General features: G+C 36.9%; 1 protein-coding gene across 15 annotated transcripts in view; it reads left to right on the top strand.

Moving 5' to 3' along the window:
* The window catches only part of MAGI1 (membrane associated guanylate kinase, WW and PDZ domain containing 1), a 595,596-nt gene that overhangs the window by 554,619 nt on the left and 23,781 nt on the right, over positions 1-17,196 (top strand). For all 15 annotated transcript variants that reach the window (XM_067463460.1, XM_060766417.2, XM_060766416.2 and 12 more), the window contains 3 exons: positions 7,745-7,836; positions 10,371-10,563; positions 13,139-13,432. In XM_067463460.1, the coding sequence (XP_067319561.1) occupies positions 7,745-7,836; positions 10,371-10,563; positions 13,139-13,432 (579 nt within the window). The remainder of the gene's footprint in view (positions 1-7,744; positions 7,837-10,370; positions 10,564-13,138; positions 13,433-17,196) is intronic.

Raw genomic sequence — 17,196 nt, 5'->3', positions numbered from 1 at the left:
AAACTCCAAGCTTCTGGGATTTGTTTTGTAAGCTTTATCTGAATATTGGTCAGTAGAAAAAAACCCTAATATTTACCTGTATTCACCTGTAGTCATTCTTTCTCATTAACTATGAAAAACTCTTTTTATTGTTGTTGCAATGATGTCCTTCAAGGACCAGCCATAATGAGTCAGTTACATTATCTTCAAATCAGTTTGTATTTGAATTGTTAATTTTGTCATGAAAAAAGTGTGGACAGAATGAAGATTTAAGCTGTTGTAGAATAGACACCAAAATCCTTCCTTTTTTTAAAAAAAGGAGAGGGAAATGAACAATAATCAAATATACTTTTATTTTAATCAGGACAAATTTGATTCCGCTGTTTTATGATTACATTAAGCAGCCTTGCAGTGTGGCCATTAGTCTTCCAATAGTGTTGTGCAATTTAATGAAAGCAGCAATTTAAAGTAAACCCTACTGTGGGAAAAATATTGAAATCAGGAATAATTTGTAAGCAGTTTGGAACTCCTTTCAAAAAATTCTGCATATGGCTAGTTTTCTACTCTTGCCACCTGTTGCATGGTAGTTCCTCTGGATGCTCTGAGGAAGCTTCAGATACATTCTGATCCCTTGCCCTATGCAACAAGATCCATATTATTTCCTTCTGACGACAAGACCACCTCATTTTGCATTATCAATTTAATGGCCTTTTTAACTATGTGAGAAGCCATTTGTGCTGGTCGTAACTGGGGGAGATGTTTGTTTGAGCATTTGGCCAGATGCTAATGTTAATCATAAAATGGTGCCACTCAATGCAGAAAGCTGTAAAAAGAGTTTTGCATCAGTTTTGTCCATGTCGTGCATGTGCGTGTTTGTGTTTCACTGTGCCTTGGAGTCCTCTTTAAAGTACCTGCTTTTATTCTAAATGCAATGTTATGTGATGCCAACTTTAATGAAAAGGAGGAGGCGTGAGAAGCTTCCCTGTGATGCTTTCTTACAGCATTGATCTGAAGCCCTCACTGAAAATAAGGGCTTAGGGTCACCCCTGCTGTTTTTTCGATTTTCACTGAATTATTTCCAAGCAAGTTTATCGTTAAATGTTGCAGCCATTAAGTGTCCTAACATTAAAATTCACAGCAGCAGATGGATTGTAACAATCACACAGAAAAATCCAGAAAGAGATTCTGTGAAATGCAGAAGGATCAATGAATAAATCATTAATATAAGGGGAATAAGTGGCTAAGCATACAAAACCCCGAACAAGCTTCTTAACCTTGAGAATGTCATCTTCTCTGCAGCAAATCATGTCCTCAGAAATAAAGACATGGTGGAATAGTAAACTGCAATCAACATGTAACAAGCTGTACTGTGAGGCTGCTTTTATCATTTAAGAAAACTCTTTATGAGTGAGAACCTTGAAATGGGTGTTATTCAAGAACAGGTCCAGTGAATCCTTTCTAGTTGAATGAATACTAAAAACAAGATAAACTCAAATCTATTGTGCAAGGATCTGGCATTTCAGTTCAATGCCAGATCCTTGCACAATAGATTTGAGTTTGAGGAAGAATCCAAAGCTAAAGCTTTGTCAACAGAGCACTGTAGAGTTGACAAATGGAAATATGCTAGAAGATGCTGAGGGAAAAACGTTCCATGTTGGAGTACCCAGCAGAGGATCTTTTGCTTTTATCGGACAAGCTGTGTGGTCTTAACCGGTTTGACCTGACCTCCAGCATGAGGCATTGGAGAGAACTTTTACCTTCTTTCACTTTTGTTACCAAAAGACAAGGGGGAGCCGAGGAGATAATCTACCTTCTGTTGGATTCAGTGGCAACATTCACAGATTGTTATGCTGTTCCTCTCGCTTTGTTTAAATTAGGCTGTTATAAGACAAAGTCACCAGTTTCAGCAGATGGCCTTCAAGCAGATAAGGCTCAACTGGATTTCAATTATGTTCTTTGATAATATATCTCACCTTATTAGCCTGTAATTGTGTTTGGAAAATGGTTGAGCCATGGCTCAGTGCACTAATACATGTAGGTTTTGAATGTACCGAAGCTAATTCAATACCAGTCAATTAAGATGATAATGTATACAAAATATACACACAAATCAGTGGCTGTAAAACATAGAAACTAGCACATTTTTGCCTTGTTTCATTGCTGCTCTTTTAGTTTATAGTTCCATTTAGCACTTCTATCTGAATAAATTCAGTTGTAACGTAGAAATCTCAGCCAGACCAATTCAACTGAGAATAAACAGCAAGCTCAGTGATGATGACAGCATAGCCCTTTTTATGTAATATAATCCACAATAAATGGAATTTAGAGGACTTGCTGTTTAAGCTGATTATATTTCTGAGGCAACGCCACAACATCACAAAGTGTGGCAACTTGGCTTTAAAGGTGAAAATACTGAAAAGAGAGACAGGTATTCAATCTCCTTTTTGTGACTGAACAAAATATTTTTGCTAAACGTTGAAAGACTAAAATACATCAACAGAATTCAAATGAGGAAATGCAAACAACATACAAATCATAAGAGTGTCAACACAAAAAACTATTGAAAGCTGAAGGGATGGTTGTGGTATCCATGTAGGTCAAGCGGGAAGGTGGCCCATGGTATATCTGTACTAACCTGCACTTTTTTTCTTAACTGGTAGGTACTTTTCCACCTAACTCAGTATATAAAAGAAATACTTTATTTTACTTTACATTTTGATCATTTATACTTACTTTTCTGTGCCAGCTGTCTTTCATCATGGGTTTCGAGATATCCCCCCTTTAATGCAAGATAAAACAAACCACCACCACCCCCCAAAAAATAAAGCAAAATTAAACAAGTTGTCATGTTAATACAGTATTCTTTGTTTTAAAATCTTTAAAAGCATGTTAAAAGTTAAAAATACACTACACACAATAGAAACTCTGCAACCAGAGAATCATTAAATGTCTGTTAAAATGAAAAGATCTTCAGTGGTGCACATAAATGGATTGGATCTTCAGACTGGTCATATTCAATCATAAGGTGATCAAACTGTATTAAGCACTAAGTTTCCAAATTATGAATCTTTATGAATGAGCTTGTCATACACGCAGAATGCATCTGAGTTGTCTCCCTGTGGCTAGTGCTTCTTGGAAACAATTTCAATTTGGATGAGTTCTTCATTGTGATTCTAACCATAACCTCTGTCCTATATTTATCATCCCAAGATGTTAGATGTTCAAGTTCAGGTGCATGGTTGGTGAATCAGTGCAATGTACTGAGTTATAAACTGAGTTGGTGGAGTATCTTTGTTTCCTTTTTTTTTTTTTTTTGGTGCATACCTCAATCTTTTTGTCCCGGGATGGACAAGATGTGTCCCTCCAGATGTTTTGCATTACAATTCACTCCATACCTCACTGTTGCAGCCCAGCAACACTGGGAGGGCTACATCCCTGATCTACCCTCTTTTTGTGTGGTAGCTATTTGTATCTCAGCCTTTTGTTAAAAGATAAAGAGTTGTATAGGTATTGTGATCAATCACATTTCCTTTGATTCACTGATTCCACAGCTAAATGGTAGTAGTCAGTATACCACTATCCATCAGAAAATGTGTGCTCTTGACTGATTTCTTCTCCATTTTGTTTTGTTTTTTTAATCTGGGCTTTTCCTGGATCAGAGAATCACAGAATCAGAGAATCACAGAATCATAGAGCTGGAAGAGACTCCAAGGGCCATCTAGTCCAATCCTCAGCTATGCAGGGAAATATAATCAAACCACTCCTGACATATGGCAATCCAGCCTTTGTTTAAAAACTTCCAGAGAAGGAAGGTCCACCACACTCCAAGGAGGCAGCACATTTCACTGCTGAACAAATTTTATCATCAGGGGGTTCTTCCGAATGTTTAGATAGAATCTCTTTACCTGCCATTTGAATCCATAGGTCTGTGTCCTAGTCTCTAGGGCAGCAGAAATCAAGTTTGCCCCCTCCTCAATGTGACATCTTTTCAAATCTGTAAACATGGTTATCATGTCCCCTCAACATTATTTTCACCAAGCTAAAGAGACTGAGCTCCCAAAGCCGCTCCTTGTAGAACTTGGTTTCCAAACCTTTGATCATTTCATTCGCTCTTATTTGGACATGTTCTCGCTTGTAATATCCTTCTTAAATTGTGGTCCCTAGAACTGGACACAGTATTCCAGGTGAGGTCTGACCAAAGCAGAATATAGTGGGATTATTACTCCCCTCAATCTAACACTGTACGCTAATTGTTGCAGGATCATTGATAGGTATCAGGTCCTCACTTAACAAACTACAACTTGAACTCACATGTGAGATATTTGAAGTCTAAAAAACTGATTGGTTTCAAGCACTCTTAACACAGATTTATCCACTTGTATGTAAAATAGATATTAAACAGTTTTATGAGACTTGACATAAATGATAATGATAAATAAATATAAGCAGTTGTTTTAAATACAAGATACTGATATTTGTTCTACTAAAGAATGCCTTTCTTGTTGACATTTATACTTCATGGGAAAGTTTTCAATATATCGTACTATCCGTTAAAATGCTGCAATAGCTAACCTAATAAATACTAAATGAACCTGCAGTTCTCTGATATTATTTAATAGGTGTGATCAATTTTGCATATTTAATTACAGTATGAATAAAACAAGCATAAAAACACATTTTCTTAATTGCCTTTGTTAATTGCATCTGAAATATTAATTATCAGTTGACTTATCTGGATGTTTCATTGGTTGATGAACTGCAGTAGATGAATTGTTGAGTCTGGCCCCAGGACAAAGCCTCATTTCTAGAACAAATTAAGGCCAAGACATTATCTCTCAGAGGCAATATGTCATACATACTGTTATAAAAATGCATTTAATGCTGAAGTAAGTTCCAAAGCTTTGATGGGGTGGATTGAAAGATCGATAAAAGGTGAACCTCACAGAAGGACATGTTTCATACAGTCCTTTTCTGTAAGCACGGAAAGGGTACATTTTTACTTTATTTTTTGCTATTGTCATCTGATAAAAATCCATATTCATTTTCTCCTTTGAATGATTAAGTTTTAAACAAATCATGTATTAATTCAATCCAGTCCAGAGTCTGAAGATGAAATTTTCCATTCACTATATATATATATGCAAAAGGATCCTGTACCACTTTTGAGAAAAAGTTGGTTGCATAAGCTTCTGTAGATTTAAGTCTACTTCATCAAATTCAAAAAGTGTCTAGAATATACCGTATTCAAATTCTGTTCTTTTTTATATATCCAGAAACTCCAGTCCATTGACAGTGAGTTGAATAGAGGCAATGGTTTCTTGGCACACTACACATATAGTTATTGCCCCAGTCTCATGAGGGTCTTCTTGGCCAGTTTATCCCATATCCTTTCTGGTACCCAGCCACTTCATTCTAATAATTGCCTCCGCCATTCATATGGTTATCTATTCACCTTGGCTTTGGTTAACATATTTCCTCCTGCCTTTGTCCCCCAATAACTATCATTAATACTTGTCACCTCATCACCAGACCCTGATGATTTGCATTTGTATTGCTATTCACACAAACAACCTGCTCATTCATAGCTATAAAGGTCTGCTCCTTCACTCCAGGCACCTGAAGTCTCAAAAATCTTATGATACTAGCTGCTTTCTCTCAGTCTCAAAAGTGCTACAATATCCCTTTGCATACAGATCCAAACTAATGTGGCCATGTCTCAAATATTTTTGGTTTGTATATGGCTCATGAACATTTCCCAATAAAATCACCTTGTGGAGAAAAAAATAACATGTAGTAATTCTCTTATTACTTCTATGAAATGCTTACCAGATTATTTTAGCCATACAAATATGTCCCATACAGATACTTGAGAAATACTAGCGGGCAGAAGGATGAGTTACAACCAGCAGTAAAAGTGTTGGACATTTGGGGGTAACCTGGAATCAGCACCTTCACATTGAAGTATATAATTATACAGCTAAATCAGAGGAGCTTTGTGTCATGGGGATAGTAGCACTTTTATTACTTGCTCCCCAATTTGATAGGTAAGAGGGAAAATAAAGAAAGAAAAGCAATAGCAAACAACCAGCTGCAGAAAAGCTAAAAAGAGCACATGTAAAGTATTATAGGCAAACGTTTCAGCCATCCTAGGAGTCTACTATTTCATCCTGAATGTGTTTGAAGGTGAATATTTGTGCAGAGATGCAATGCAACTATTAGCATTAATGTGATGATACAGGAGAGGCATGACTGAGCTTGTGCGAGAAAGGGTTTTTAAAGACTTATGCCCAATAGCTCTATCTATTTATAGTACAGTCAGTAGGAATGATGCTGACAATAAGGGCAAAATGCTCTGCAGATGTTAATTATTACAATAATAATTTTAGCACAGAGCTTCTAGTTTGTTCTCCTCTCTGTCATCTTATGAAAAGAAAATCAACAGTGCTCTGTTACTAATGGAGTTATATTCTTTTCTAGATCTTCATTTGCCTAATGACAAAATCTGTTTACTCATGATTTCCAAAAAGGACTTTGAATTTATTAGTGAGGTGAAGGCCTCTGACTTCTAATTTTGCAGCAATAAGCAAACATTTAATTCACAAATGGTTGTCGTCTTTAGGAAAAAAAAAGCCAAATGAAATATTATTGAGAATCTGCTAGGTTAATCACAGTCCTTTTAAAAAGCTCTAAAAAGTAAAGTTCACTAACATCCATTAACAAAAATGAAATAAAAGAAAAGAAAACATACAGATGGAAAATTGCTTGCACTAATGCTGGCCAGTAGTGACCCAAGATACATGGATTCAGGAGATTTGTTCTTTCATAGAATTCTGTTTCCCAAGTAGTTTGATAACTTCTCTTGCTGTGCCCCTCTCTTGCAGAGAAATGTGTAGGTTAGACATTTCTATGTTTGTTCGTCTTCTCATCTGAAAGAGCCACATTCCTTTAAAAGGACAACAAAATTTGCTAGGTATTTCATGGATACCTTTCCAAACTGATAAGAATATTATATCGAAGGCACAGAGTGCAGTGTTACTGCAACTCCTCAAAGAGAGAAAGTCTCCTCTATGAGTTAAATTAGAAGTGGTGTCAGAACAAAACAAATGTCTCAAACTATTAGATTGTCTTTCCGACTGTAAGAAAGATTGTGTGGGCACTGCAGTGCTCTCTGGTTGCTGTAGAAAGGGCACAATGACTCATGAGTTTAAATACCTTGAATTTCTGGCACATGTAGACTGTGGGGGCAGGATCCATATTGTATAGACTGCCATTTCCCTTTAAATCTACCATACAATAAATTTGCAGCCTTTGAATATATGTGCCAGAATGGCAATGCATTAACACTTGGAAATGCTCGTAGTACAGCTTATGCTGTGCTACTAACAAAGACACCATTCTGACATGACCATTTATGTGGTATGTTTGAAACACAATAGGAAATGAACTGTTTAGATTGAAATAAAATAATTTTTTCCTCTTAGCAACAAATGCAATTATTTGGCCTTAATTTCAAGGCTGCCCATAATAGCATCGTCCAGACAATCCCAGAGGATGTACCATTTTAAGATACTGTGCCCTACATAATTCCTTACACATTATGTTGTATGTTTCCATTCACTGTAAACGAAACAGCTGTCTTAAAAAAAAGTAATGCCACAATGTGTACACGTTTTATAATCCGAAGTGCAAAACATTCCAACCTTTGTGTACCCAGCTATTATTAAGTAATATGTCCAAATTTTATTTTATTTTATTTTATTTGCAGTTCCAGATTATCAAGAGCAGGATATCTTTCTATGGAGAAAGGAAACTGGGTTTGGATTTAGGATTCTTGGTGGAAATGAGCCAGGAGAGCCTGTAAGTATTTTAAAATGTCATACTTGATTCCTCTTTTTAGATTCAACATTATATTTATTCATTTTTATATCTATGTTTAGTGTCATGTGCAACTCTTGAACTAAAAATAAAATGGTATGTCCAGCTATATGCTAAATAGTTAGGGTTGCTAAGAATGTTGATCTGTATTCACATGAGAAATGACTGTTTCTACCAGCAACTGGCTTAGCCCCTTGAGCTGTTTTGTAGCAGCTACTGACCAGAACGTCAAACAGATGTTAGCAACTCTGGTCTGCTGTTGATTTAGGTCACACTCAAGCCAAGACTTCTGATCTCATTACCAGTCCCTGAGCTGTATATATACAGACTCATTCAACAGAATTCTGTAAGAAATTGGATGTGATGTTAACTAGAGGAGGAATGACAAAATCATGGGTAAAAAAACAGAGGTCTAAACTTTTCCAGTTTCTTACTCCATTAAAAATAAAGCTTTTTAAAGATAGATCTCATAGTGATATTAATAACAGTTAATAAATACAGTGTTTAAATAAATTTGATTTGATTTGTTTTGTTTGTATTGTTTATTATGGCATTGAATGTTTGCCATCTTTTGTTGGAAACCGTCCCAAGTCCCTCCCGGGGAGATAGGGCGGGTTATAAATAAAGTTTTATTATTATTATAAAAATGAAACATTGACAGAAACTCAAACACAGATCTGTGCTATGTGTTCAAAATGTAGTGATGCGGTTTGGGGGGAAATGTAGTTTGTTGGTTGGTATTTTCATTACTTTTATATCCAACCTTCTCTCCATTTCTTCCAGATGTGGCCATGGTCCCGTCCCCCCCCCCCCCCCACAATATTTTTACATCAACCTTGTGGTTGTTGTTTTACACTAAAAGATTCCAAGTTATTTTCAAGGGCAGTAAACCTAGCCTGGGGATACCAAAGAGTATGCCCAGATTAGTTTTTACCTCCTAAGGCTTTAGCTAACAATTGGTCAAAAGTACTTTGGATCCCTGGGGACACTTAGTTTAGTTTAGTTAGAGTTGCTAACAATATCAACACAGTATCCTTAAAAATTTGGATCATGATTCGTAGTACTCTGTCCAATTTTTGGAGTGGTCCTTCCTGGGCAAGAGCCAAATGAATAGCGTGTAATGCTAAGACTTTGGGACATCAGGATTCAAAACCCTGCTAAGCCACTGGGTGACCTTGGGCCTTGGAGAGATAGTGTCAAAGCTCTCTGAATAAATCTTGCCAGGAAGACACCATGGCATCTAAATATCTCCATGTCAGACATGCTTTGAAGACACAAATCAGCAACTTCCTTGGACAAAGTTATACAGCACTGTATTGATTATTTGACAGTAGTTTTGGTTTTGAATGTAAAATGTATGAACATTCTTGTCCTGAGTATGTCTAACATAGCAATATTTTCTTCTGTGTGGGATCCTTTAAGTTGAAACTTTGTAAAGGATTTTGAGGAATTGTGGAATTCAAAAAAAAAATCACTACTTTCAAAACATTAAATTCTTGCTATGGAGTCCTTAGATGTCCTTAGAAGGCTATGCTTTGCCTGTGCTTTGCCTGCCCCTCTTCTAATATCTTGCCTATGTGTTGCTGTCATCAGTAGCTTCTGAGAGAGGAAGTCTTCACGGCCTCTTCTGAGAAATTCTTGCTCTAGGTTGGTGATAGGATGGGGAGGATTCATGTTGTGAATCCTGTAAGATGTGCAGAGCTGTCGATATTCTAGTCCATTCCATGGATCCTGTCCACCCACATGTGAGTCAGAATATAGCTTTGAAAGATAATTTTAGGAAGAGTGAATATGACATATTGAAGCCATCCATTACTGAACAATAGTAGAGTGATGTTGTAGGTCATCCTACCAATGGTCAACTTCTATTTGTGTCTATTTTTCTTAAAATAATTTCCCAAGCTCTTTGAGATAGATCTAGATATCAACATCTATGCATAACATCTCAGTAGTACAATTTAAGTAGGTGAAGAACTCAGAAAATACTATACTGGAGAAGCTCAATGCATGCACTTTCCTTTCATTGTTCAAGATACAGTTAATTTTCCAAGACATTAGTTTATATCTCACCTTCCTCCCAGACTAGCATTTGGTATTAGGTGTAAAATTGCAATTATATAAGCCCTTCCTGCTATCTTTTTTGTGTAACTTTCTGATATTCTTTGGATCTGATTTTCTAAAACCTTTCTTCGTCATTTAAATGCACATGACATGACCCACAGGGGAAATAGCTGAAGTCACTTGAGAACTGATTACATAGTCCAGTTGGTTAGACATTGTTTGTGTAAGAGTTCCAAGTAGAAATACTGTACTTTCTAGATATCTTGGGCTGCAAATCTCATATGTCCCAGCTGTCATAGCTAATGGTCGGGGACTATAGGAATTAGACCAAAACATCTGTAAGGCACCATTAACCTACTCCAGTATATAATCACACTTTGAGCATTGCGTCTTAGACTGGACTCCTCTACAACTCCTATAATCAGTTCTTCTTATCCATATATATATTTTCACAGATTTACATTGGTCACATTGTGCCACTGGGTGCTGCAGATGCAGATGGTCGCTTACGATCTGGAGATGAATTAATCTGTGTAGATGGAACGCCAGTTGTTGGGAAATCTCACCAGCTGGTAGTCCAACTTATGCAACAGGCTGCAAAGCAAGGCCATGTCAATTTAACAGTCAGGCGCAAAGTGGTGTACACAGGTAGGTTGCAATGTGACTGTTTGAATGTTTTATTTTTACTCCTCCTCGGGATGAAAGTGAACTACTTTCTAAAGATCAAAAGACTCAATTCCTTCAAAAAAATCTTAACAATATACACTTTCAGGCTCCCTCCCTCCCATCTTCATTGTTGTTGTTGCTAAAGCTTCCCAGGCATGGAATAAATAGCCAAATCTTTCTAGCTGAAAAGTAGACTTTTGATTATTAAAGAGGTTATGCAGCTTCTTTCTAAGGTACATTATGACTTTCCCTATTACATATTATTTCCATTTCAAGAAGCTGTTTTCTTGCTGGGCCAGAATAAAAAATACTGTGAAATTAAATGGGTTCTGAAGGATTTCTTTACAATACTATTTATGTAGAGGGACCATATTAGTTAGCAGCATGTTAAGGTTCTAATGTGAAAAATTGCTAGCCTATGGCAGAACAAATTTCATTTGTCCAGCAATCTGTTTCCAGCAGATTCTTCTGAAGTGTTGCCTGGCATGGAGGTAACAGATTCAATCCTTCTTGTTTATCATCTTCCCATCTGGTATACAGCTCTTTTTTTAATAACTGTTTATGGGGCTGCAATGGTAAACCAAAGTACAGGAAATGCCTTTAAAAACTGTAGGATGTCCGGTTCAACATGGCACACCACAACTCTGTATCAAAAAGTCTGATTGAGTGGATCACACTGAGTTCATGCTCATGTCCATCTGCACAAGAGATGACAAGGGGTGAAAACAGGTTTGAAATTCCAGATTTGCGAGGAGTACATCAGTAATTTCTTAAAGACATATCCCTGGTCATGCCAAGATTTTTTTCTCTGTGTTTATCATCTTTTCTCCACAAAATATCTATAGTATATCAACTATAAAAATCTTTAAAATCAGAGGTGGGGGGACTTTGCCCTCCAGATGTTTCAGACTTTGAAATCCCAGAGAAAATTGTTATTAGTAGGGGGTTGTGGTGATTTTAGTGTAAAACATTGGGTTGACTAAAGGTTTCTTAACCCTGTTGGAATGTAATGCAAAATTCAATGTGTTTGTTTTTGTTGCACAGTTTTGAGTCCCTCTATGGAGGTTGACAAGATTGGGATATAAAAGTTTTAAATAAATAAATAAATAAATAAATAAGCAGAACGAAGCAGGTATACAGTTTACTGTTTTTTTAAAAAAGTCAATCTGGGGCAAACTTGCATTCTGATTTTAACATATTTCATATTAATTCAACAATGTGTCCCAGAATGGAAAGACAATCTACACCAAAATATGGGCCATACACTGTTTTCTCTTTTAACAGGTCTATCATTATGATGATAGCTAATGGTAGTAGCAACAGGGAGGATTTTTTCTCAGTCCCGCCACTGTCTCAGGTACAATGGGTGGGGATGAGAGAAAGGGCCTTCTTGGTGGTGGCTCCCCAGCTCTGGAATGCCCCCCCCCCAGAGAGATTAGGTTAGCCCCCACTCTGCAAACTTTTTGGTCTAACCTAAAAACATCATGTTTTTAATGGGCTTTCGACCCTGAGTAGTCCACTGTGGCTTCATGTAAGAAATATTTGTTACTCTCGCAGTGCCCAGTCTATTCATAGGTGTTACTGCATTTATCATTTTATGATGTTGTCTGTTCTCTTGCATTTGTTTAAATTTATATTGTACTGTATTTATGCTTATGTATTTCTATTGTTATGTGTTGCATCCTAGAGTGCTTTTGTGGGCCACCCTGAGTCCCTTCGGGGAGATGGTGGCAGAGTAGAAATAATAATAATAATAATAATAATAATTATTATTATTATTATTATTAGTAGTAGTAGTAGTAGTAGTAGTAGTAGTAGTAAAGCCAGCTTACCACATCAATGGGGTTAGTGGCACAGGACACCTGTGAAAATGAAAAATTGCAGTCTTCCAGCACATCTCTATGGTCAACTTCTACTGGAAATTGACAATAAAAATCACATTGACAAACCCAGAGATCCTGGAGAGTTGCTCTCTCTAGAAATCTCCAGGTACTCCAGCATTACTGGAGGAAGTTGACCATAGAGTCATACTGGAGGATTAAAAACATTTTAAATAAAATATTTGAATAATCAAAGCCACGGAAGAAAAACTGCTAATGTGGAGGGACAGCTGCAGTGATTACAGAAAGGTAGGAGATGCTGAAATTAATTATATAAAAACACAAGATAGAACGTACACAACAAAATATGCGTACACACACAAATTGCACATTAAACCATCTTGAAATCAACTATGGGAGTTGGGGTGGGGGGGGGGGGGGAGAGAAAAGTTATAATTCCATGCTGAGATTTCATGAAAAATGTTACCAAATGTGTCTTCCTGTGAGAAAATTATGCAACATGGGTGTCTTCATTGAACAGGCTATGCTGGAACATTTGGGGAAATCTAGTCGGGAAAAGGTGGTTTATAGGATATATTAATGAGAAAATATCCCTTGTTTTGTTGGTGGAAAGTGCGATTATTTTAATAATTCATCTCCAGTCATTTCTGTAATAATATTGAAAGTATGAGGTCAAGAGAATGTTCTTAACTAGGAGTTACATCTTTCTCAAACAGTTCCAAAAGCAGAGAACGAGGTGCCATCCCCAGCTTCATCTCATCACAGCAGCAACCAGCCTGCTTCTCTGACAGAGGAGAAGCGCACTCCACAGGGCAGCCAAAACTCCCTCAACACAGTCAGTTCGGGTAGTGGCAGTACCAGTGGGATTGGTAGCGGAGGAGGTGGTGGCAGTGGCGTAGTCAGCACCGTGGTGCAACCCTATGACGTGGAAATACGCCGGGGAGAAAATGAAGGCTTTGGCTTTGTCATTGTGTCTTCAGTTAGCCGACCAGAAGCTGGAACAACTTTTGGTAAGTCCAGAATATTTTTGAACTACCTCTCATTCCCTTGTTTTATTTGAGTGAACCCTGGCAATATTTTTTCCTCCCCAGGAAGGAGTTAGAGCTTGAAAATAATTAATTAAAAATGAAAACATTTATTAATTTGTAAAAGAAGCAGTAGAGTTAACATTTTGTATCACTTTGCCCCATTCTTAATTTTACTGGTACAGTTGGCCCTTTACTTTTTACAGGTTTGATTATTCCAGTTTTGGTCAAAATATTCTGTCTAGGAATCTCTAGATGCTCGTGTATGACAGTATGATAAACTCTTCTGGAATCATGCTGGATATGCCTACATAGATGTTGTCTTAGCTATAAAAAAGCAGTTGCTTTTATTCGTATTTTTCAGCAGTTATGGGGGTCCTACATGCCTAACACCAGGAATGTGGAGGGCTGACTCTATGTTTAAATGTTGTCATTACATTTAACAATTAGGGAATTAAATAACAAATTAATTCTCATTGTATTTTTTACAACATTTCAACAATAACTAAGTAGCTTTCCTTAACGGTGTGATGGCAATATGCTAATACACAATCTCCTATTCCCAAGCTCTGGAAACAACTAGATCAATTTGGGAGCTTTTTGGTTGATTCCATTAATAGGTTGACCTTTCTTTATTTTCTCTGTGTAGCTGCACTTTGCAGAAAATCTCATATTAAACCTCCCCTTACAATTTGAAAAAACAGAAGTAGATGTCATTGATTCCAGCATTACTTGTGAACTAAGTCTCAGTTGATATATGCCACTATACATATATCAAAGATAGCAATTACTGCTCTGTAATGTCTTTTTCTATTCAGTCAATTTGTTTAAATGGAAAGTTATGCACTGGGAGCTGTTTGCCTCCCAGATTTTATTCGAAACCTGAATGTATTTTTTAAAGCAACAAACTAGCTGGACTTTGAATAATTGGCAGTCACAGCAGCAATAGAAAAGGTTGTCACTTAGTGAACTTTTCTCCAGAGAGGGAGATGCTAGGATTGTGTTTACTGGACTCTGAAGCAGATGGCTGTCCCTAGAACATTGCAGGAGGGGTTTAATATTAAAGGACTGCTTTATGCTATATCAGATAAATAACATATTTTTGTAAAAAGGAATACACATGGCCTTTCATTTCTAGACATAAAAAAGTATTCATTAATTGACCTTTGGGACACACCCATGTAGTGGAGAATTCCATGAAGGAAAACACATAGAGGAAAGGAGGAACTCATTATTTCCATGTTGGGGGCAAAGGGAAAGAGAAGATCACTGAATTATGAGCAGCTAATTAAGACTAGTGGAGCTGGTCTTCAGTTGTGTCTGTGATACTTTCATGGCACTTTTTTAGTCTGTTCACTGTCTCTAGCATCATAGACTCCCTGAGAGAACAGGCTCCAAAGAAAGTAAAATATACTTGCACAAGGAAAAGACATTAGGAGAGCTTCTTTGGCTTAAAAATCTGGTTTTCAACCTGAATATAAACATTGCAACATGTCCAGTGTGTCCAAGCATTATGTCAGAAGAAGTGTACAAGCTATGAGGCTTGTATCATTGCCTAGTTTTATCGCATTATCTGGTTTGAGTAGTACATTGCATGGCTTACACCACACTGGGTGACCAGCAACTGAGCTTCATCTTATAGGTCAGTGTCCATAGCATTAGCACATACTGCTGTTAAATTAATTAGGAATTCCTGAACCACTTTCGCCAAGTGTTCCTGGGCAATTACCCAAGAGGTGAAATTCTTGTATACTCTTTCCTGCAGTGAAAACCAAAGTGCACTTGGACTGACATATGGTAGCTATTCAGTCTTAAAAGGCCTCTCTGACCATCTGTGACGGTAGCTAAAAGATGATCGTTATAGATAAGATAATGAGGCAGTACCATCATTAAGACAGTCAAGACCTACCACATTAGTAATCACTCCCAGTCCAGAAGGCTACCATAAAGGGAATATTTTTTCATTGATGGGTTAACACATGGGTGCATAGTGTTCGTACATTTTTTCCTATCAGTTTTAAATGATGAAGTAGACTAGTCCCTTAATCCTAATTAGAATATTCTAAATCAATCTTAATAGTTGAATGTGTTAATTTCTGAAAGAATGACTTTTTGTAGTTGGAGATATAAGGATATGTGAAAAAAGGTATTATGTCTTGACTTCAGATCCTCCCACCCTGTTCCCATGAAGCATTTCTTCCCACAATTCTGCATGAGATATCTGTCCTCAGTTGCACAATGCTTCCTTCACAACCCAAAGTAGATTTTTTTTGTAGTTTTGTGTAGATGATCTGCAGGAATGGACCACATTAGTTCCAGATTAACCCCTTTGTTAGATAGAAATAGACTCCCATTGTAGTAAATTACTTATGTTTAGAAATTATATAGGAGAGGTCAGATTCACTGCTACACATTTTGCAATAACTCTTACCAGTTTTTGTTGCCTTATTTTGGTGAATATTGACACATATTGCAAATTAACTTATCCTTCATTGTGATCTTTTTGATTCTATGATGGCATAAATTACTATTAAAATAGGTGTATCTTAGAATTAACTTTATTTCTACCCATTTACAAAAGAGCCTAGTGAGATCTGACAAGGTTCATTACTCCAGCTGTGCCTAGTCTTCTCCAGCTATCATGTTTTTAGTAAGATAACAATGAAGCTAAATTATGTCAAGACAAATTCAATTTGGACTTTAAAGAGGGCATTGCTAAAGTTAAGGGCCAAATTGAGCTAGAAGCTTATAGCCAAACCTAAATGTCAGGTTCATAGAATGTCAGCCCACAACCTTGAGCTGAGCTAACAAAGGATAGTGCCAGACTTCTACCTAGGCTAGAGTGACTGAGAAATAGGTGAAAAGAAAGTCAAAGTAGCCAAGGGCATGACCTGAAACAAAGCCATATAAAGTCAAATATCCTGCAGTATTCAAGTGGTTCTATCCTGTGAGGAGCACTCTCTTTTTCTGTATTCTATAAATGATTAAGACTGAAGAATAACTTGGACCTTGCATATCTTTCTTCAGTGTTCCTAAAAACATAATGAGAGTGCTAATTTTTATTAATTTTTGTTTCTATTAATTTTTATTAAAAAGTGTGTATACAAAACATTTGGACAACTGAGTGTGATTGCCATGTGTGCAAATAAGTTCCTTTGTCTCCACTCTTTTCTCCAACAGTTGTTGGGACTTTGTTTCATTTTTACTGCTGTCATTGCACTCTGTCCCCATTTTAACTGCTACCCAATCCATTCTTTGTAACAGCTTTTTTGCAGTGTATAACCCAGTATTCTTCTGCAGTATTCTTCTTATATCTGAACATCCTAAAGTGTTGTGGATGGAATGTTCTAACTAGAAAAGCACATGGAATTTGAATGCAAAAGAATGCACAGAAAAAGGTTTCTTGCAGAAAATGAGTAATTGCATAAGAAACTTCTTTTGTGTGCATAAACCTGGGATTTGCACACACACAAAGACACATGTTTGTATGCAGAATAATTCCTCTGCAACACTTTGATATGTTCAAACATTGGAATAAATTTGTGCAAGATCCTCATTGGTCAATTTTTCTTCCTGATTGTTGGAAACTCTGCTTTTCAACCTGGAGGAAAGCATAACAAATATTAATTCCCACTCCTAGTTTCCACTTTAGCACTGTGTTTCTTGAAAATTGGTCCCTCACAGTATCTGCCACTCCTATTCATTCCTAATCCTTAAATGGATTTAATTCTGACACAGCAAACAAAGCT

Source organism: Anolis sagrei, chromosome 2 (genome assembly GCF_037176765.1).
Source record: "Anolis sagrei isolate rAnoSag1 chromosome 2, rAnoSag1.mat, whole genome shotgun sequence".
NCBI classification, from domain to species: Eukaryota; Metazoa; Chordata; class Lepidosauria; order Squamata; family Dactyloidae; genus Anolis; species Anolis sagrei.
The sequence above is the reverse complement of the archived record's forward strand: the minus strand, read 5'-3'. Positions and strand labels throughout refer to the sequence as shown.